General features: G+C 43.1%; 1 protein-coding gene and 2 non-coding genes across 3 annotated transcripts; all 3 read left to right on the top strand.

The window, feature by feature from the left end:
* Positions 1-7,982: 7,982 nt before the first annotated feature.
* RPL37 (ribosomal protein L37) lies at positions 7,983-22,610 on the top strand. Its single transcript, XM_085631165.1, has 4 exons — positions 7,983-8,110; positions 9,077-9,212; positions 21,198-21,282; positions 22,509-22,610. The coding sequence occupies exons 1-4, from the start codon at positions 8,108-8,110 to the stop codon at positions 22,576-22,578; spliced, it is 294 nt and encodes a 97-aa protein (XP_085487291.1). The 5' UTR covers positions 7,983-8,107; the 3' UTR covers positions 22,579-22,610.
* On the top strand, positions 8,904-8,980 carry LOC146864127 (small nucleolar RNA SNORD72). The gene has a single exon (XR_014977658.1). It is a non-coding gene; the product is annotated as a small nucleolar RNA SNORD72 (small nucleolar RNA).
* LOC146864126 (small nucleolar RNA SNORD72) lies at positions 22,302-22,377 on the top strand. Its single transcript, XR_014977656.1, has one exon. It is a non-coding gene; the product is annotated as a small nucleolar RNA SNORD72 (small nucleolar RNA).
* Positions 22,611-23,287: the final 677 nt, after the last annotated feature.

Genomic DNA, 23,287 nt, shown 5'->3' with positions numbered 1-23,287 from the left:
TGTTGAGTGCAAACCCTAAACAATGTTCTACGAACTTGTGCATTGGACCATTTGTGGCCCAAGCCTCCAGCAGGTCTTGTACCAAAAATCAGCGGCCCACCCCATCCCGAATGACCGTGGGCTCCTGTGAAGCATTTCCTGAGGAGGTGTTTTTGCGATCCCTTGCCCGTTGGCTTGTGGGGCCCCCAAAGACTTTCTTATTGAATCAAAGGGCTCCCCTGGTTGCTCCAGGCCTGCCCTCACTTACCCTCGCTGGGTGAGTCCCTCAGACCTTGCTGGTCTGCACCATTGACTAAATTCACTTTCCACGAGACTTGCTGTTGCCAAGGCTTGTTGGCTCCAATCCGGTTGCCGAGACCGCAGTCAGCTGCAGACGTCGTTGGACACTCCGATTCCAGCTGCTGGTCATCGTCGATCTCTCCTGGACCTCGTGAGCGAAGAGTCAAAACACCCTTGATCACCTGAAATCACCCGACATCGGTGGGCATCCATCTTCCTGGCCCTGGGTCACTGGCAAGTGACTGTGAACACTGTCCCTTCAATTTTCAGGTCTTCTACATCTTGAATCCAGCCTGGGATTCCACCGGACACTTCTTCAGTCTTCGCAAGCAGCAAATCTTATTTGGTCTCCATAGAAAACAGCGACGCGACGCGACGCGACCCGACCCGACTCCAAAAGACACCTATGCACCCGAATTCCCTGGGTGAAGTAACTCGTGCACTCCAGTGCCCTAGTGTGTGGTGGCCCTCGCATTACTTACCTTGTAAGTGGCTTGCTTGTAGACTTCCTCGAAGTACCCTAAAACTTTAAAAATCAAACCGCGACTTGCTCCATTGTAATCAATAGGGAACCCGTTGCTGTGTTCTCACACTGCATGCGTCTCCCGTGGGTCTGTTACTTACCTGCTTTTATTGCATTAGTGAAGCCCCAGTGATTCTACAGGCCCTAGGCCTTGTCATTCTGCAAGTCGACTTTCCTAAACCTCTTTTTTAGTATATGGTCTGGTACGCCCCTAGGGCCCCAGCCATATTTGTGCTTAACTTATTGTGAAACGTTGATATTTGAATGTGTTCCTGGCTTCTAATCTCTTAAAGAGATTAGTAGAGTGTGTCTAGAAATAAATACATATATATTTGACATATATACCTGTGTGGTATCCTTTCATTTGGTAATTCAAGAGATTATAAAGTAAAACAAGCTGCTTTACATTCCTCTGAGACTTAGCCTGAAGGCTGCTCTCCACAGCTACCACTAGGATAGCTTTCTTTAAAAGGTTGTCTTAAACCTATCTACCATAAGAGTTGAATTGGACTGGTGCAAGGTGGCCACTATAACTAATGACCAGCATATGCCAGGCCAACTTCTCACATATAGTCTTGAGCATGTTGCTTGTCTCTGGACTTTGTGCGCTCTTCTTGTCTGCCTGTCTGAGTTTTTCGTTGAACCCTGAAAGGAACGAGAGGAACGTGTATCAGTATACTGATACCTGTCAGGTTTCCTAATATTGTCCCCATTGCTAAGGTTATACCTCCTTTCGGAGGACTCCTGTGGAGGGAATCTACCTCTGGATTGAGAACTTTTTCTTTTTCTGTTTTTTGTTATTATCCCACTTCTTTTTTGAATTAGCAGGTGCCTGCTTAAAGGTGTCATTTTCGGGACTATCCATCAGTTGGGGTTTTAAAGCATTCCGACCCAAACTTTCTCTGCCCAACTCTGCATACGCGGTCTCAATTATTTTAGGTAATTCATGCTCCTGTTGTAAAGGACTGAACTCCCTTAGGAGTTGATGGATTGCCACTGATGCTGCTTCCCCTTTAATATTTGCTAATATTATGGCTGATACCTGGGCATAATTACCTAGTAATTTCATCCCTGAGTTCAGAGCCGGTCCTGCTCCGTACTCATTTTGTATTTGTCTTACTACATCTGGTATTACTGCTAATGACGGGATACCATGTGTTCTGGTATATATGGCAGCAAAAACTGTACCCCAAGAGGTAAAATCCTCTATTTGTGGTGTTATCCCCATGGTCAAGCAGATTGTCAGCATTCTGTGTTTTTCCTACGGGCTAGTATTCGGGAGTAATGCTTCTAGCTGTGTTCTTTTTTGAGCAACCCAGAATGGCATTTGTTCATGTTTTGCTCGCATTTTACCCATTACTGCGTGTAAAGTTTGTGGTGTGATTTTAGTTGTTGTATTTTGACCTGTATTTGTGTTTGTTGTAACCGTTGCCAGCTGGACTGTAAGTGTCCTCATGATGAACTCTGTCATGTTTCTGTAAAGTTTTATCAGTTCTTTGTGAAGTATAAGTAAGTCTCATCCCGGCATTGTTTCAATGTCAGGATGTGGTGTATAGGCTGCTAATACTGGCCATGTCGCTCCTTCTCTTCCAAGCAGACCGAGTTTTACTTTATTTCTTGTATGGGGGAGGGCACCTTTAAACCAGTATAAATGTTCCTGGTACGTTAGTGGAACTTCACTGTTCTCATAGGGACAATATTCGTCTGGTATTCCACTTTCTGTGGAGAAGTGAAATGTTTTCAATTCTTGCATTTTCAACTGGAAATGTAACCCATGAATAGAATACCTCTGTTTGAAATGATTCGTGTGCCTCAATCACGAACGCCTCTGGTCCACCCCTGGATGTGCACCTAGTTTTATGGTAACAGCATTTCTAACATTTTCCGCAATGGAAATTGCATCTGCATCTTCTTCGTCAGCTGAGAGATTTTGTTCTTGCGCAACTCTATCCACGTTTCCTGTGTCTTCACTTATTGTTTTAAAGAAGAAGAGCATTTCAAGGGAACTAAGATAGGGTGTTTTGCACAGTTTAGGAACAATGTGTGCTTCAAGCTTGATTAACCAATAGCCAATAAATAGGATTTTTGCCTACTCAGCTGTGGCGGACTTTATGCCCACCCACTCCAGACGTCTCTGGATAATTGTGAGTAGGGGCCTCTGAGACTAGCACGACTGAACTACTCAGATTCTACTGTTAAATAAATACCCAGCAATGTTGGCTGCGCCATGTCGTGTGGTTCCTATAAAACCTATACAGGATCTGCTCGTAAGGACAGCATACATTGTAGGATTGGTGTCGGACTGATTCTGAACACCCCCACCGGGAATGATGGCCTTTTGTACCAGCTAGCGCACAGCGCCACTAGAATCTCCTCATACCAAGGAGAGAGTAGTTCTTGGCAACCATCGAACATGACAACCCTGATCCCTCAGGACCGTGAAAACAATATACTACTTTTCGCTCAGTCACTCATGCTTACTTAGTCTGTCTTAGAGAGGTACACAGAATAAACAGGCTGGGCGTTTTCAATAAGTATTTATTGAACAGTTGTTATTCTGGTGTAATATAGATGAGCTGCAACAACCGTTAGACAGTAGCAGATATACAGGATTAGAAGCAATATGAAAGTAAATGGATGGTAAAGTTCTACCATCTTGCAGTAATCATGAATACATACAAGTACATAAAATTCATGATAATAAAAAGATGCGAACTCCTATGATGTCTCCCTAACTAGATGTACCTAAGTGTACCTAGCATGTGTGTAGGGGTTAAGCCAAGAATCAGATAAAGTCAACCCCATTACCTGAAGTGAGAGACTGTGGGACCCCGTCTTGGTCTCGAGTTGGACACCCCACGAGGGATGTTAGACCACTGCCAGCTGGAGTGTCTGCATGCAGGAACCTCAGTGTCTCTGATCTGTGTGTTGGCCGGGAAGTCCTGATCACCTCTGGCTATCTTAGCAAGATGTGATGTATATATACCCATAGGTCTGTACTGTAGGAAGCTGGCTCTGTATATACTATACCAAAGTGAGGAATAGTGTGCACAGAGTCCAGTGGAACCCCAAAGGTAGGCAGAGGTAAAGTTAGATAGCACTCACTCTTTATTTGTGGTAATGTCATTGAGCAGTAAGGCAGTACCAGAGGACAGTGTTAAGCATTTGTTGTACACACTCAGTCAGCAATTGAATTCACACACTCAAAGACTGAACTTCAGACCAATTGTTTTTGTATGAAAATATTCTTTTAGTTATTTTATTTTCTAGAACCAAGCAAGCCTCGCACAGGTCAGCAATAAATACTTTACTGTAGTAATGCAGTTTGTAAACATTTTGAATTGAAATTGTATATGCACTTTGTTTTGACTTGCAGTATGGTTTCAGAGAAATGCAATACTTTGTAAATACAGTACATAGACTTGAATGGGCTTTTCAGTAAAATTACAGGTAAGTTACTTTTGAGATTACTTTTCTTACTCAGAGTAGTATACCTGGATACTACTCTGGGACGTTTCCTGCAAACGGGTAAGTAAAATCGTTTTTGTTAGTGCAATTTTAAAGAATTTCTTAAGGTTTTCATACTCCACACTTAGAAATTTCTCTTTTCCAAGAAAAACAGTCAATTTTAACCTATGGAGGAAAATAGTGTTATGGGTTTTGAGGTAAGTATTTGATAGTGGGAGTTGAGGTTCTGGAGGTAGACACAGGGGTCCACCAGGGTCAAGAATGCACTCTAGTTACACCCTCAGCGGCACCAGGGCGGCTGGGTGCAGAGTGCTAAGGCCCAATGTTATCCAATGGGGGATAGGGGGCCTCCGGTTGGTGGCTGCTGGCAAGCAGGCCACTTGGTTGTGGGAGCAAAGCTCCTGGACTTTAGCTCAGGGCAAATGGGAAAACAAAGTAGTACTAGGGCAGCCGGGTGCAGGGTGTTGTTTCGAAGTTGGGCACCCTGTTGGTTTCAATGGGGAACCTACGGTTTGTAAAGGCACTGCAGGCTTAGGGACCATTGTCTTCTGGGTGTGACCACCACTTTGAGAGGTAAGTTGGGAAGTTAGGGGTTGGTTAGGCACCGTCGGGTGCAGGGGTGCCTTTTGGGGTCGGATCTTCTTACCAGCTCCTGGTCGAGGTTGGGGGGACCTTCCGGATTTAGGCTGCAGGCGCTGGCTGTACACTTGAGGCAGGTCAGAAGTTTCAGGATCTCGGGTCAGGATCGCCGAGGGGGCCTCCTCATGGTGTTTGCCCACTCAAGCTCGGGCCATAGATTGCGGGTGCAGAGCGGGGCGGATTCGATGTGTCCGGCCGGAGCCAGAGGTTGCAGATGAACATATTCGGTGTTCACGGGAGACAAAGTCTTTGTGCTTGAAGGCATGCAGGTCCTCCGGGGTTTCCGAGGTTGCTGGCTGCAGGACACAGAGATTTCGCGGGAGCGGGTTCGAGATGGAGACAGGCCAGTAGGGCTGGGGCCAAGTCAGTGGGCGTCTTCCTCTTGTTAGCTGCTGCACGGATGTCCTGGGGAAGCTCACAAAGGCATCAAGCCTTTGAGGCTTCCCCTACGTGACCCTGCCCATCCTGGGGGAGGAGGCTTGGCACCTTGTCCCAGGATGTGCATTGTTTCAGGTCCCAGAAACAGCAGGCTCTCGACCTAGGGGTCTAGAAACATGTCTGGTGGTGGCAGCTGAAAGCAGCTACTCAGCCTGGACACTAGTGGTGGGTTTGTTTTCAGTGGGCATCTCTAAGATGCCCTCTGTGTGTATTTTTCATTACATGCCACACTGGCATGAGTGTGGGTTTAATGTGCTGAGAAGTTTGGTACCAAACTTCTCAGTTTTCAGTGTAGCCATTATGGTGCTGTGGAGTTCGTGATGACAAACTCCCAACACCATATACCTTTAATGGCAACACTGCACTTACAATGTCTAAGATTGGACTTAGACACTGTAGGGGTACAGGGCTCATGCACCTGTACCCTCACCACTGGTATAGTGCATCCAGCTATAGGGGTGACTGATCTATGCCAGTGCAGAGGGTTGTAGGCATGGCACACAGAGATGTGTGCCATGTCGACTCTTCACTTTTTTCTGCACCAAAACACGCAGCCTGCAAAGGCATTATGTGTGTATAAGGGTACAGGACCTCTAATGGTGACACAATAAGTGCTGCAGCCCTTAGTGGCCTTTTCTGGTCACAGTCCCTTGGGTACCTGTGGTACCATTTAGCAGGGGCTGACCTGTGGGCAGAGATGCCAATTGGGTTTAGGCTTCAATGCAGTTTAAGGGAAAGAACATAGACCCTGGGTACCTGATTAGCAGGAGCCCAGGGCACACTCAGTCAAAGCACAACAGCAATTCAGCAAAAAGTGGGGGCAACCATGCAGAAAGAGGGCACTTTCTCACATATACCCATAGGTCTCCCCAGGGGTCCTACCTCGCTGTATTACTGTGTTGGACTAAGGATGACGTCGGGCATGAACTTTATACATAGATACTATACAGGAGATGGTAGTTCTGCTGCGCCTCCAAGAATCTTCATGCATAATGTATGAGATTTCGAACTAGGGAAAACCTGCGTTCTGAATGCAGTGTCATATCTAGGTAAAAGGTCAGTCCCTGTAGACCGTTTTAAGTTTAATGTAGGGAAGAATATAGGTGAAGGGTTATGAAGTTACCTGGGCCTATATTATGGTACCTATATGGAATATGACACACCATGGTTGCCGCAAATTTGAATCGATGACTGTCACCCCACCGTGAATTGCCGAGGGAGTGACGCTGCCGCAGCCAGGACTGTACTGAGGAGGCGGACGGCCCGCCGCCATTGTAAATCCATTGCAGTGGCTCTCTGCCTGTCAGGAGTACTGCCTGTGAAAGGCTCAGGGGCAGCTGATGGATGAGCAGAGACCCTAGCTCGGCCTGGTCCGGCTTCATCTCTAATCCTGCTGCCCCTCTCTAACCCCCTCTTCTGCCACTGCTCCTACCCCAGCCCTCAGTACACTGAGGGCTAGAGTAGGACGAAGGTGCCCAGGCAGTCCACTCCTTTCTCCTGGCCTCGACACGCCCTTGCTCGATACTCTCTGCCCCCTCTGTATCTCAGAATGTATATACAATCCAGTGGAGAATAATTCCTTCTTCAATTGCATAGTGTGATAGACAGGGAAAAACGTGCCTACAATGGATCGAACGCAAATTATATATATATGTAAACAAGTTTCTAGGCAATTTGTGAGCTACTGTTTATCTTGCCTCTTAGATTCTTCTTGAGGTGTACTTTCATCCTCTTCTGTTCCCATTTGTGGAGAATTAACTGCTTTGAACATAAATGTATAGTGCTGCAGTAGAAAGTGCGTGGCGGCCTCGGTTTCTGGTGCATTGAAGCAGTTTTTCAGCCTTATCAGAGTTTCTCGTTCCTCAAATGTGTGTAATTTCTGAAATTCATGTTTCCTTTGTCTTCTTCACTGCTTGATTTTTGCTTGCGAGAAAGTGTCACTGATAGTTGTTGAAAGTCCTCATAATTAGAGTGAAATTTTTAAAAATGTCACACATAAGCAATCTGAAACTTTGGCAGCTATGAACATGGCTAAGACACATTGGCATTCCTTGCCAAAAGGTCTCGCATACGTGACACCTATGTCTTTGCCAGTGCTTGTTTTTTTGTTTTGTTTTTTAAGAGCTCGGGGAGATTAAGCTATTTAGCCAAAACAACACTATTTGAGCATACGCCGAGAATGAAACCCTGTTGAGCTGAACCAAAATCGGCAGCTGTGGTCGTAAAGCCTTGTTCACGATGCTATAAAAAGTTTCGATAATTTTGCAAGGTTGGCAGCACAGTTAACGTTTTTATAATTTGAAAGAATCATGCGTTGAAGCAAATTAGATTTTTGTTGAAACAAATTAGATGTTTGTCAGGCGGGCTAGTGTTTTAACTCGTAATTAATGCGGTCTAGTGTTATGCGGTCTAGTGTTTTAAATCGTACAGTAGCGAAACTGAAGTCAAGTGGCCATATTGGGTAGGAATCGTCAGTCCTTAAAGTGAACTGCGTAACGTTAAAAAATATATTTACAATGAAGTTTTAGCTCTATCTTTAAATTACACATTTAGCATTTTTTTTAAATGAACTAGAATACGAGAAGATAATAAACCAGTGAGTTTACATTCTGGTATTCCAAGAAATTGTCCTTCGATAGACGTCCCCGATTCTTTGTTTCCGGAGGACGAACTCGGTAGGTGCACCGGAAGTGCTGAAGGCAAATATAGAGGAAGTGATTACAAGCTTCCGGTCTCTATCGTATCGGCCATTGTGGCAAGATGGTGAGTGTTTAGACTAGCAGCCTAATTTCATCCAAAGTCATCCGTGCGTGGGAGCCTTCTGTAAACGCGGCAGTATATTTTCTTGTCCAGGAAAGACTGGGTCTTTTTAGCAGAGCTGACATTTAGCGGGCCGTGCGTTCTTCAGGCATGATTGTGGGAGCCAAGAAGAGGCACTGCTTACCACGTACCATGGCGGCTCTTGTATCTTCCGACTCCGTTCTCGGTGGTCGTATATACTGGAATGTGTTAGATACTCCACGGCTCTTGTGACTGTACTACGTGCAAGGAAGAAAGTTGGGGTTTCAGTTCTTCGGCCGCCAGGCTAGTTGTACCTAGTTTAACCGCTGCCTGTCGGTTACCTAGATACATTTTCTCTTTTGCCGCTTTGGGTTATTGTAGTTATCCCAGTATTTTTCACCGCCCTTTCCGCTCCAGGAGAGAGAGGTTGGATGACAAGGCAGTGCCCATACCCGTTTGTGGGAGCTTATTGGCACTGTGGATTTGATAAGTTATTCCGCTGATCTTGACGGCTTTCCAAGGGAGTGCAGATTTCCATTAGTGACCGAATGATGACACCGTGCACTTCAATCTAGTTCGATGGTTAAAATCATTTTGGGCTCGCATTAAAATCGTTGTGACGCGCGTTTGCCTTGAGGGAACATTCTACTTAAAATGCACGACTGTTTGTTGTCGTGAAGTTTGCAATGACTAAACTTAGTTTGGGAATTTCTCAGTATGAACGGTCATTTTTCAAATATTATTCGGTTGTTGTATTTGATAAACTTTGGCGCCTGACTTATCGATGATGTTTTTTTTAAATGTCTGAACATATGATACGAAGTGATTTCAGCTTCTTTACTGAGATAAGTAAGCGCCTTGGTTGTATCGCTCCTGTTAATTTTGCTTGACTATTTTAGTTTTTTGATTTAAAAAAAAAAATACTTTATCTCCCCTCTTTCTTCATAGACGAAGGGAACGTCATCGTTTGGCAAACGCCGAAACAAGACGCACACACTGTGTCGTCGTTGTGGATCAAAGGCGTACCATCTCCAGAAATGTACCTGTGGCAAGTGCGGATATCCCGCCAAGCGCAAGAGAAAGTGTAAGTAAATCACCAATCGGGACTATATAAATGTCGGGTTTACCGTAGCAGCGTGTGTGTTGGTGTTTTATCAGAAATCTTGGGCAGCATCGCTAACATTGTGTAGCAGTTTCAGAAATTGCAATTTTTGGTACTGACTGTAATCTTTTAAGCATTTTAGTGCTTTGAGGGCGCTGTACATTCAAGCGGTGTAGTGCTTACTAAAAGACTACAGGAAAATACAGACCGACAAATCAAACAAACTGCGATGAGCATCTAACTCCTTGCTTGGATACATTCTGATGTGGGAGGCCTTTTAATGCTAGAAATAAAATCATGGTTTGGGACACCAGTGGCGCACTGACAGATCTTCCCCCGATGGGGTACCTAGCAGACCTCTTATATTGGCTCTGTAATGAGGGGTCAAGTAAGATTTGAAATAATATACTAATTTAGAATTGTGTTTTTTTTTTTTTGTGTTAATCGCTTTCCGCCCCAGGTGTGGTGCGCAGTGTCACTCCTGTCGGACCTGTATTGATAACTATTTTTGGAGGTCTGTGATTAATAATTTGTCAGGTCTCTTAAAACGTTCTGGTGCGCCTGGTTGGTTATGGCTAGTATAGCATGTATCTGTGCGCAAAGTTGTGAGTAAGGTGCTAACCATATTTTCATTATGTGACCGTCCTGTTAATAAACTAAGTAGTGCGCTGATATATGGTGCTGCATGAGAGTAAGTCTTGGAAGACCGTCAGACTATTCGGTCTTGTGATTCGAGATAGAAATTACATTGTTCCCACGTCTGTGATGAGTTGGGCCACCATGGTAATATTCCATCTCAATCAAAACAGATAGGGTCTGAGGGCAAATATTTAAAGACCTACAAAGATTCCTAAGCCCCCTTTCTAAATACTTCAAAAAACCAAGAGAGGAATCCGAGGTCTAATATACAACACTTGATCTGAAATTCAAGAGAGTTGACTAATAACAATTTTTATGCCTATGGTGAGGTAGTATAGGTAAACATGTGATAGAGCGATACAACAGTTGAAAAAAACAGAAGGTGAAGCAAAAAAGCTTGATCTAAGGATAATCAGCATCCCATCATTACACTCTTAAAGTGCCCAGTGTCATCATCTGGGTTACCAAACAACTCTTCTCAAAGTCCTCATGATGTATCGAGGCTAAATGAATGAGTTGTATCCTCTTCTCAAGAAACATCCAGAAAAAGAGGAAAAAAGGAAGTATGTAAAGAGTGCAAAGAAAATAAACAAATGTTTTTGTATTTTACCAGTGCTCATAAAACAGAATGCACAATTGATTTGCACTAGATATAAGTGAGTACTGAACTGTGCCCCATCAATCGTATTTCTATCTAAAATAGTGAAAAAAAGAGAGAAAGGAAGGCAGGTAACCAACGTTTGCTGCCCACTGATTGGTCGACATGTTTCAGCCTTCCGGAGAAACTCTCCTTGGCTTTCTTCAGGACCTCATGAAAAAAAGTCCCTAGTATGGACTTTGGAAAAGAAACTGGGTTACTACTATACCCTTGAATATGTTATCTAATTCCTCTATGTGATTGCTGATGTTAGTTGACATCGAACAATATCTGAGGAAAAAGCCCCACCTCACTCGGCACCAGCTTAAGTCAAGGAAGAGGCCCCGCTCTGTCCGTCGGTACCTCCGGCTGGGACTCGTACTGGGATGGAGGACCACCATCCCAGTACGAGTCCTGAAGAAAGCCAAGGAGAGTTTCTCCGGAAGGCTGAAACATGTCGACCAATCAGTGGGCAGCAAACGTTGGTTACCTGCCTTCCTTTCTCTCTTTTTTTCACTATTTTAGATAGAAATACGATTGATGGGGCACAGTTCAGTACTCACTTATATCTAGTGCAAATCAATTGTGTATTCTGTTTTATGAGCACTGGTAAAATACAAAAACATTTGTGTATATGCACTCTTTACATACTTCCTTTTTTCCTCTTTTTCTGGATGTTTCTTGAGAAGAGGATACAACTCATTCATTTAGCCTCGATACATTATGAGGACTTTGAGAAGAGTTGTTTGGTAACCCAGATGATGACACTGGGCACTTTAAGAGTGTAATGATGGGATGCTGATTATCCTTAGATCAAGCTTTTTTGCTTCACCTTCTGTTTTTTTCAACTGTTGTATCGCTCTATCACATGTTTACCTATACTACCTCACCATAGGCATAAAAATTGTTTAGTCAACTCTCTTGAATTTCAGATCAAGGGTTGTATATTAGACCTCGGATTCCTCTCTTGGTTTTTTGAAATATTCCATCTCAGGCAGGGTGCTGGTCTTCAGGTGCTGAGTGGCAGCTGGCACTTATAATAATGCATATCTTACGGCTGGGAGGCATACCAAAGCTAAGTATGCATAGTATTTCTATAGCGCTAACTTTGCCTAAAGGCAGTGGAGCTCTGTACATGGTCGCAGGAAAACTTAGAAACGTTGGTGAGTAATTGTAGAGGAAACTGAGTTGTAGACTGTTGGGTATTGTGAAGAAGTGTTCTTTAAATAGCTGAGTCTCCAACACTTTACTGAATTGGAGCAGCATTGAGGCAGTCCTGATGGATAATGAGTTGTTTTTCAGTACATCGGGCACTACTTGTATTGAGTTAATGCAGCTCTTCGGCTGTGAGGCAGTTATCCAATTCCATTCTTGTGTCCAGGCCTTTCCAGATATGCTGGGTGGAGGACCCAAGTTTGGATAGCGTCCCTGCATGTATGCATGCATCATTTCAAAATAAACGATTGATGTACGGGATGCTGGACAATGCAAACATTCACCCCCTCCCCCCCCCCCCCCCCCCCCCCCGTCACAAGGATCTGGGTTTAATAAATTTTTTCTGCTCACCACCCCAGTTTGGGCCCATCCATATGCAAATCAGTCTTGCACCTGCGTCCAATGAGGGCCTGGCAGTTTGGGCTGGACTGTTTCCATTGGGTTGAGGGTCAAGACTGATTTGCATATGCCTGGGTCCAAACTGGAATCGCAGGGTGAGCAAAAAGTGGATTTAGGCTCAGGTCTCTGTACTGGGGTGAATGTATGGCAATGCTCTGCATTCTGTCCAGTTCTATTTTCATTATTTCTATTGCACAGGAGGCAGAGCTGTAAAGGGTAAAAGACAAGCTGTTAACAAGCAATAGGGAAGTTGTGTGATGGTTAGGATTGTTTCATACCTCGGAATCATAACTATTCTTCTAGGTTCTCGGTTCTTTCATCATGTTTGACTTGTTATTCGTAGACCCGTATTGCTGCCCTTTGGAACTTCAGTTGAGAAATTGTAGAAGAGACTAGAAAGGACTATTTGAGTGGTGGTTTCAAAGGGGCATTAGTGTCAGTGAAGCGACAGGGTCACAGTGTATAGACAGGCTGTTAAATGAAAGCCCCTCTAGAGTAACATGTTTTGAGGAAACAGCAAAACTTTAGGAGAAACTGTGACTATGGTAATATGCTTTATTTTGTTCGGGGGGTATTAAATGATTTTATGTTGTGCGCAAACCTAAGCTCTTGGCTTGAAAATGATCTGGTCCAACCACTGCATGTGTGTAAGACTTTGAGCGACGTGGCTACATTTTCTTCACCTAAACACCAGCTTTCGAAGTGGCTGAGATCAATTAATTTATGAATAGCTTTGGGTAGCATGAATGTCTTCCCTGGGTCAATTCAGACTGTTATAAGGGAGCAAAAGGTGGGGATGTGTTTTGCGGGGACATATTTGTGTTGACTACATAAGCTGTCCACCAGACCGCATTGTGGGTCAGCTTTGTGACTACTTTGTAGTTGGCGGATTTCCCAAAGAAGCTGCAGTCTATCCCCAGTGCTTCCCAATCTTTTGCCACCCACTTTGTGTGAATGTACATAAGGCAGGAGGTGTTTCAATTTAACTAAAGCATAGTGTGGTAGTGCACTGTCTTTACATATAGCAAATTTTTCATTGAACCAGTTACTACATTTCCTCAGATATGTTTACTATTAAAACGATATAGCACCCATGTGTGGAAATCTGGTTTGGGTGAATATTTATCATTTGTGCATCACCGAGCAATGTGTCATTTGTTTTGAGAAAATTGAAATCTGTTTCCATCACACTTCAGAATTACAAAAAAGTGCTTAATTTTTGCTTTCTTCCCATGTCATGTGGACAGTTCATCTACCGGTGTTTATTTTGTTACAACAAAGACAGACAACCTTTCGTTACACATTTACTGTACCCTAGCTGAGCAAGATTGTCACAGTTCACTTCATTTTTCTCTGACAGCCAATCGAGGAGTTTGTAAACGCTAATCCCATATTAACCTCTTCAGTGCCCATGATGAGATAGTCTCGTCATGGGCACAGCGCAACCGTGCTCCATGACGAGACTATCTCGTCATGAACCCCACCCACTAGTGCACCGCCCGGCACAGGAGGGGGAAAGGGCGTGGCACTGAAGGGGTTAACAAAAAACAAAGCAACACTGTCAGAAGACAGCCTGTTTGCCCTGTCTTTAAAGCATGGCAAATGTGGTGATAAATCTACAATTTAAAGGCATCTTTATTGCTTAGACTTTTGCAAGGAGCCAACCATATGAACAACACTGCTGTTAGGTTGGTGACCGCATTGGTTTGGGCTAGGGGTAATGCTGAAGATCTTTGTGTGCTCTCTTGGCGGGGATTGGGCACAGAAGGATGGCAATTGCTTGAAATGTAAAGCTGAGATGTTGGGTCCACATGCTTTCTGGTGGTTTTATTTTAAATTATACACTTGAAGTTCTGATAAAAGTTTAACTAGTCTGGCAGACAAATTACTGGTTTTGGTTCCACCAAGAATGTCAACGGGTTGCTATCAGTTTAGAATTCTAATTCACAGCCCTAGATATACATTCTAAAGTTCTGTGCAGACCATATGCATGCCAAAGCCTTAAGCTCTATAGTGATGTGACGCTTCTCAGATTGTATCAAACTTCTGTAGGTGAACACCAGTGTTAGTTCTTTCTCAGCTACCCACTGAGTAAGAACAGCACCCAACTCTGTTAGACTGGCATCTACAGTGATAGTTTACTGCCCGCTTTAAAAGAATGTGGAGCAGAGGCCAGCTCAGCTTTTTGACAGTATTAAAAACTTCAACGAAATTGCTTGTTTAACGAATACCACTCCTTTATTTAGTAACTCCCTTAACGTTTTACAAATCTGGGCTTACCCATGAACTACACTGGTATAGTATTGAGCCAACCCCAAAGACCTATTTGTATATCTCTCCCTAGTTGGTGAGGCATCTAATGCCTTTATTGGAACACAACTTTGGTTTTATACCAGACGAAGAAACTATGTGCCAAATAGTACAGTTCTTGCACCCCAACCGTATACTTGCATCTAATGGTCCGTTTTTTTTTTTTTTACAAGTTAAGAGATTTTGTTTAGAATTTCATTGTGCAACTCAAGATTTTCTAGAAAAAATCTGAGCCTGCACACCAGCCATATTCCCAAACCAGTTGTCGGTTAACTTTTGAAAAACGCTAGCTGCTGAAGCTGGGCCGAAGAATAATCTAAGATACTTGTATTCCAAAAGGGGTTATGGAAGTTGTCAGCTCTTGCGTCGAGCAATTTAATGGTATGCAGAACGCAAGCCAATTGAGGAAAAGAACCCCACCCTACAATTGACACGTAGTTTATGTATCTTAGGAAGGGGTTGACAATCTGCAGGTATTTCTGTTCTAGGTGCACGAGTCAGCACACATTCTTATTTACCTCAATTTTTTCCTTGCCACAACTATGGGAGAAATCCATTGAGAAGATTTGGTGTAATAACTCCCTCCAAGCATGTTTTTAAGATCTTGTTTAAGTTTCTCTCTGGCACTAAGGGTAGTCAGGCGAACTTTATGAATTACTGGTTGCATTTTCGACTTGAGTCTGAAATCATGCCCATTACCTTTGACCAAACCCACTTGTGCCCGAAACGCGCTGGCATATTCACTTATGTTTTCAGTGTTGATACTCTGCTCACCATTCACATAAGCTATAGGGATGTCACCAGCTACTAATGGATTCTCTGAACCTAGGTTAAGATAGAAGCCCATTTTAGCTAACTCTTGTCAGCAAATGATTTTTTAGGTCAAGCCTATAGCAGCGCATGAGCTACTATAGGAAATCGACCTCTTGGAATTGCTTTAGGAGAAGCTTGTGCATGTGGGGCTCACGCCATTGGCCATGGCGTCTGGCTTTAGCACGCAATTGGCCAAATGCGTGTGGATGTCCCAGCTTTTAGGAAAATGTTCACTCCCAGAACGATTTGCTCTCGGGAGCCAGCAGCAGCGCCAGGGGCCATATGTTCTTAATTAGCGTGGCCGGGCTTGTTGTCTCCCACGCAGTCTCTCTCCCCCCTCTTGTTTGTTTATATGAAGTCTGCGCACTCCTTCCACTCCTTGCATCACAGCCAGCTGCGCTTCATGCTCCATGTAGCAGGCGCTGTGTTAAAAGAAATCTGCATTTTCTCTGTCCCTTCCTCCGAGGTGCCATTATTCCCCATCTCCCCCCATCTCCCCAATCTAAGCCCTTTGTGTTTCTTGTTTGTCCCGTCTTTGTGGTAGTCTTTCAGAGGCCTTGCATGCAGCCTTGATCTGGTTCCAAAATATTTACCTGTTGGCAGCTTCTTGTCATGAGTGTATATGCGTAAATTCCATCACAAGCACCGTATGTAACTTGCCTAGCTGTATTGTAAACTGCTGACACTCTGCGTACAGTTTGCACTATTTAAAATTGCATTAAATAGTCATTCGTACAGGACGCAGAGACCTGTTCTTTCTGCTACCAATTTCCTTTCTATGGTCTGCGACTGTCGGCCACCCCCTTCTCCCCCTTTCAGAGAGGTCACATGATTACACCGTGCAACCCCACCCCCCACACTAATGAGGGATGGCCTCTCGCACAGCAGTATCCGCCTCTTACAACAAAGCAGCTGCCTCCTCCTTTGAGGCACCACGAAGTTGCAAGGGTGGCGCAGCAAACGCTATATCAAAGGCATGTCAATATACTTATTGGGGCAGAAACATTTGCCAATTCTCACATGCTTGAAGAAACCGCTCGATCGGTGCCTGCTACCTTGTGTGGTCTTCGTATAATTTTAAACGTTCTGCACTCATGTGCTTTAGCTTAATGTGTTTGCTGATATTTTGAGTGCCAACAAGACGTTGCAAAGGAAATAAAGCTAAGATGCTGATCTGTCATATTTATCCACTCTCCGACCAAAAGCACAATCATCAAGGAGATCACGCATTGGAATGGGAATTTAAGATTACCCCTCTCTAATGACATTTTTAAATACAATTCTAATTATATTTATCAAATGAATTTCCGTAGAACACTGACTTGATGTAGTCTTTGTGGCAGTGCAAATAATGAAGTCAGTATTGTTTCTACCCTTACTCATTTTGGCGCTTTTGGGTGGATGAATGGTGGAGCTGTTATGCCGCCTATTCCCAGGATTTAAAGCTGTGAGAATCACAGGTGTGTGGCAGCAAGCACTAATTTCACTGGGCTGGGGCGTAGATTTTCTGCCAGCTGTAGTTTTGAGGAGCTTGACACTCAGTTGTTTGGCTTGAAGGGGGCCAATTTCTGAGGCAGGGCGCTGCTTGATTCCATTGCAATTACTTTTCAGCCAGATGCGCTTGCGATCTGTGCTTTTTCGGCTGGAAACACATCTGACACGTGCTGTTTTCAGCTGTAGACATTTGCGTGCCATCTGACGATCACAGGCTCATGTCCTGACCTTGGCCTTTCAGCCTTCTAAATTGAATGAAATAAGGACCATGTATAGCTGGTGTATAGTAGTTCTGCAATGAGTGCATGTTAGGTGTGCTGCGCAACCTTTCAGCTGTGTTCCAAACTTCGTAAAACAGTAATCATTTTGAAGGGAAGGCAACCTTCCAGTGCTGTTACCTCCAATGCCTTCGCCATTTGCAAAGTTATAGAAGTTGGGTGGCAACTTATCTGTTTAGGCTAAACCTAGACAGCTATCGAGATTGCTTCTGGGCCCAAGAAGCCCAACCAGACATGGCCACATTCATGCTTTTGTTTTATACCACATAAATACACCCCTCATAAACACTCAAACTAGCAACCAACCACACAAATACACTCCACACCACGAAATACCAATCAACATAATTCCACTCAATACCACACAGTTTCACGCCACGCAATTCAACTCCACACATTTCCATTCCACACCACATAATTCAACTCAACACAATTACACAACACACCACACACATCCAACCCACACCACAATTCCACATCATGCCTCAAAATTCAACAGCACACCACATAATTAAATTGCACTACATTTCACTCCACAATACAAAAATTCAATTACATTTCACTCCACAATACAAAATACCATACCACATAATTGCACTCCTCTGACAGTCCCACTCCACATAATTCCAGGACACCAAATACCACATAATTGCTATCCACAATTCCACTGCACACTGTGCCACTTACTTCCATTAAACCACTCCACACAATTCAACTTCACAATTCCACAGCCAACAATTCCAATTCAACCCACATATTTCCACTCCGCACAATAACACATGGGTAAAAGACATTGTAATTTACAACGCCAATAGCTCTCACAAAAGCGAGACCTTTTGGCTTTGCCAATGCTTGTTTATCCTATTGATACACCGTAGATACTGTGGATCTCCCCAGACATTCATTATTATTAGTAAAATGGCCCAGCATGTCCATCCTTTTGCTCAAATTCTTGGGCTTGACATCTGTCCGTAAAACTGCTGTTATTTGTCCATTTATCAAAAAAACATCAAATCTATCTATATTGTTATAGGAGATGCTTAATCTGCCATGACTCGTAAAGGCACAGCTCCAACCAAATGCCCCATGACAATCGGTGACTGAGTTGCGTTCAAACGTCAACTACACTGCTGAGTTTCTCAGTACACATTTAGTCTTGGCCACTTCAACACTACTGATTCACTCTGGATTTTTGTTGCTTCTACTTTTTATTTGGAATCGCCTGATTGTCTAGCATAACATCCATTTTCCAGTAGCTAGGCAAGTAGGATTGTTACTGAGACGATTTTCAGATCCTCGTCTGTAATAAGCATAAGTGGGACTTCAGTTACATTTTCCCCACTTTTGCTACGTGTTTACAAGACAAATAGATTCATTACCTGCATCGGAACCAGTTGTAGACAACATATTCACTGAAACTTCAGTGCTTATGAAGAAACCATACTTCATTCCTACATCGTTCAGAGCAGGATCGCAATAAGCCAGTAACCTTTCTTGTGTGTATAATCTGCTCCAGGTTTCCGCAAGCACCATTGGCACTGACACATATTATATAATGCCTTCCTCAGTAGCTTCTAACTTGTGGTTCCTAGGATGAAGAAATTGAGGTGGCTGTACAAATTGGTCACCATATTAAAATGTCAGACTGCCTACAGGGTAGAGAAGTTGGAGGAGCTGCCTGTTGCAAGATGCTACATAACTTCAGAATAAATATTGGTCACAAATGCCTGCAGAAACTGGTATGAATATATAATTTCCAAAAGCGATGTGTAACAGCAAAAGGTCCTCACAATGGCTGCTGACGTGCATCTCCCATAAACATGACGTTTGTACATGCCAATGAGGATCCATGCTAAGGACTAGGCACAATGAGGAAACCGCGTGCCTGGGGAATTCTGCTCGCCTGTGAGGTGTCGAATGGACCCGCACACTTTGGCTGTGAAGCTGTTGGTAAATTGGTCGGCTCATAGTTGAAAGCAGTCAAGTCGACGTTGAGACGGTCCTCAGAGCGAACAAACTTGAAGTGGGCAGAAATACTGGTTCAACTCCCTCGTCGCTAAATGTGTAGTGATGACCCACAATCTGTCAAGCACTTTAAAAGTCTTGATGTCCAGAAAGCAACTGCTGAACTAAATCTCCATCCTAAGCGCTAGGGACAACTGAACAATAATACTCTGCCACTTATTTGTCTTGGCGTAGAATTCAATAGTTTATGGTACCATTTTTGCCAAGAAGAGAACCTGATAATCGGTTTAGCCCAGTTTCCGTGAGGCAGCAAATATTTAAATCTAAAGCTGCGCATACATCTGATGTTTCATGCTAATGTTTGATTGCTATCATACTAGTACCGCTTTTGAGTAATAAATTTACCAGTTTTACACTTTAATAGTATCTGAATACAAGATGAGGTATTGCGAAGTAAAACAGTTTGCTCCCAGAGGTTTAAAAAGTCAAATGAAGCGCTGCGGAGAAAGTACATTTGACACTGTCAAGTCACAAGCCTAAACAATGCTTCTAAAATTCATTACTACCACCAGTTGAATGCACAGTTAAACAATTGGGTGCGTCATTAGGTAAATGTAAATTATATTTTGTGATCATGGAAATTGTACAAACTTCCCTACCAATCCAAACGACCTTGATTTGCCAAGTAAAAACTTGACCTAGTCACAGGTTACAATGTCAAGAGGGTCCTAAATGCCTAGGGTGCAGGTGAGGGGCATGGTTGGAAACTCTACCACTTCACCTGTCTTCAAGGCCTTCATGAGGAAGACCCTGTCACCAATCAACAAATGTTTTTTGTTTACACAGATTGCTCTCTAAGATCTTAAACTTCCAATATCAAATTTCTGCAGTACTGCATCTAATTAACCAAGCGCCACTGTACTTCCTATAATCGTATGTATCATGATGCACTGTGTGGCATATTTGGGGTCTGGAAACCGGCATCGTGACTGTCTAAAACATCCTTGTGCTCCTTTTCTTTTCCCCACTGCCATCTCTTCGATGTTTAACCGTTTTTAGGCTACCCACTTCTGTTCCTGCTCTTGTGTTGTCACCCTGTACTACCCACCTCTTAACAGGTGTTTCCTGTGATTCTTTGCTAAATATTTGCTCTATCTGAAGATCCTAACCTGTCCAGTACCTAGATTTTGTCTCCCTGTTCGCTTGACACTTTTCCTGAAACGCCGCATGCTGATACCACCATGCAGATTAATAGTGAGTGGCAGGGTGCAAGAGATTTTGATGCAGGATATTCAATTTGGCAATTGCTCAATGAATGGTAGGGCGTAGGGGGCAGGACACAACTGGGGACTGGGCAAGCAAATAAATGCTCCCTTATTGAGTGCTGTAGAAATGCAGCTAAAAGAGTACCTGCACAAGCAGACGAACACACTGGATATGGAGGCAGTACTCTGGCCATGCTCCTGGGGAGGGCCAAACACCCCATCAGCTTGAGTTACTGATACCTGTATTTCCCCTTGAGCTAAGCTACTGCTCTGGCAATAGCTTTTCCTGTGTCCTCAATTCTATGGCCCTGCTATTTTAAGCTTAATGTTGGAATATTTCAACTTTTTAACTACCATGTGTGGAGCGTGGAATCTGGAAACATGGTAACCTTTCCCAGACCTGTTGTATTTGTATTTTTCAGTTAACCTTTGGTCAGCTGTTTTCCAACTCATGTCTTTATTGAATATGCTTTTTAGGCCTCATTTGAGACCACACAAGACATTGTTTACTTACAGTGGGCTTGGGGCCTACCCATTACCCCCACTCTTCGTGTTTGTCCCTCCCCAGGAACACGGCTCAAATACTGCTTCTGTATCCATTGTGTTTGCCTACTGCTTGTACTATTGGGGGTTCTTTCTTTTAGTTGCATTTTTACAGCACTATTAAGGGTGCATGCGTTTGCTTGCACCGTCATTTTGTCCAGAGTTGTTTACATGTCCCCTCCCCCACCCCCTTCCATTGATTGGACTGCACCAAGAAAGGAGTCGTTGGAAGAAGTAAACCGTGGTGAAAGAGGAATATTTTACCATAGGACACGGGCAGATGTTGGTCTGGTGGGAATTAGCGACCCAGTTGATATTTCATTGTACTTCTGAAACGTACCAAAAAGCTATAATGCATACTTTTAACATCCAGATATTTTAAGTTTCTAACGGCCTCTTTTTATTATAGATAACTGGAGTGTGAAGGCTAAGCGACGCAACACCACAGGTACCGGCCGTATGAGACACTTAAAGGTTGTCTACCGTAGATTCAGGTATGTTCTGTGATTGTCTTTTGTATTGCCTTCCTGACTGTAAAGATTAACTGTTGGTCAATTTTTCCACAATCTGGAGGGGTGGGGGAATGTATAGGGTAAATAGTTTAGTTAATGCTCAGAATATATAATACTCTACAGGTGTAATCTGGTCTAAGTGCACTTAATAGTTACCTGTATATCCTCCCCACTAAAAAAAAAATAACCTGGGCACAAGTGAATTACAATAAAGTTAACATTCTTTTTTTTGTTCATTATTTATGGGAGAAAGTACCCCCTGTTATACATTAGAAGAATATTAGGAGTTGGAGGCGTTAATCACCATGTAGGAACGGGGCCAAATGTTCCTTTATGAGGTCATGGTACTCTGAGGTGACTTGCAATAGCACGTCCAAATAGTAATTTGTTCCTTATGCTACAAGGTCACACCATCCTTGCTCTTTGTTATGAAAGAGGAATAAGTGTGGTTCCAGGCCTGAAGTATAAATGTGAACTTTCATTTGAAATTTAGCACATAAAAAAAACAGCAGTTTGATGCAGAATAACAGTATTGGTCTAATTGAAGTCCTATTTAAAGAGGCCAGATGCACAAAAGGTGGAGATTCTATTTTTTCTGTAATTACCTTTAGTGTGTTAAAATGTATTGCCATATTTCCTTCTGCTCTTCGCTGGTTTAGAATAACTGACACAAAGAATGACATTCCAGTTTCTGTGCCTTGTTTAAACTGCAGCTCCAATTAATTTCAGTGACCTGCCTTTTACTGGGGCTGCTGGCAGGAGGTTTCATATATTCCCTTTTTGGGGGTTTTTCTGCAGAAGAGATCAAAAACCATTGTGTCCTTGCTTTCAGAAAACTGTCCATTTTCTGTTTCTGAATTCTGTTGCCTGGCCTTTGGGGTAAAAATAAAGCAGTTGAATTGCTTGTTGGAAGGCATGTAACCTATCGGCAAGTTAGTTTTCTGAAGTTCTTAAGAGATTAAGTTGGCTCTTTGGTTTCTGTAGTGGTAGACTACTTGCACAGCTTATCAGTGATGTTTCAAATAAATGTCTGAACATATGAAATCAAGTGATTTCAATTATTTTCTGAGATAAGCAATTTGCATGTGCAAGTTTTTCTCTGTTGGTGGTTTCTTAAAACGTATTGGTAAATTAAACCACTTTGGTTCAGACTATATAGTTTCCTGGCGTTTCAACAACCACTAATGATACTTTGTCTTTGATTACAGGAATGGATTCCGTGAGGGCACTACACCAAAACCGAAGAGGGCAGCAGTTGCAGCATCCAGTTCCTCATAAATATTTTGTTAAAATAAAATATGCCACATAAACTTGGCCTACATTTTGTCAATCTGTGGAAGTTTACTATTTTACTGAAAGTAACTAGTTGCTATACTACAGAATAGCATGTAAAACCTGCTGATAAACTGTCAGATTACTCCTTGCAAGAAAGGGTTTCTCTAAGCAAAAATGGACTTTAAATGAAACTCCAAATTTTTGACTTTTAACTGTCAAGGTTAGGGGTTAGTTTGGCACCACTTTGTGCCTTTGCTATAATATTTGAACTGCCAACTTTGTATTTTGATTTAATAGAATTGATAGTGTTTAAAGTTAGTCAATCAGTTGGGAACATGCTGGATTAGGAGTCTGCTGTTACGATTATGATGTGATGTAGTTTTTGGCATAGCCTAAGGCTTTCATACTGAACTAAAACAATATTTGATCTAAAATACATAACCATATTAAATAAATGCATTTCACTTGAGGGAAGGGGAACTAAGCACATCTACTAACATTTACGTAAGAATGGGGGTTATCCATCCTTGTCCTGTAAGTTTATGAAATTATGGTAGTTTTGCTCAAAGTATGTCTTCATGGTGTGCCACCAGTTGGATTTTGTTGTTTTTATCAGATACATGGGGTGGGTTGCATGTAAGCAGTGCAAACCCAGTCAGCTGCAGCATGGTTAGGGTTTTGTGCCTAAATGTCTAAAGTTTAGCTGCCTATC

Source organism: Triturus cristatus, chromosome 2_1 (assembly GCF_964204655.1).
Source record: "Triturus cristatus chromosome 2_1, aTriCri1.1, whole genome shotgun sequence".
In the NCBI taxonomy this organism is placed as follows: Eukaryota; Metazoa; Chordata; class Amphibia; order Caudata; family Salamandridae; genus Triturus; species Triturus cristatus.
This window is presented reverse-complemented; position numbering and strand designations above follow the sequence as displayed.

Excerpts from the sequence above, each read along its gene's own strand:
- RPL37 (XM_085631165.1), top strand. Across the intron at positions 9,213-21,197 it reads CGCCAAGCGCAAGAGAAAGT|ATAACTGGAGTGTGAAGGCT; the intron begins GTAAGTAAATCA and ends TTTTTATTATAG. Across the intron at positions 21,283-22,508 it reads GTTGTCTACCGTAGATTCAG|GAATGGATTCCGTGAGGGCA; the intron begins GTATGTTCTGTG and ends CTTTGATTACAG.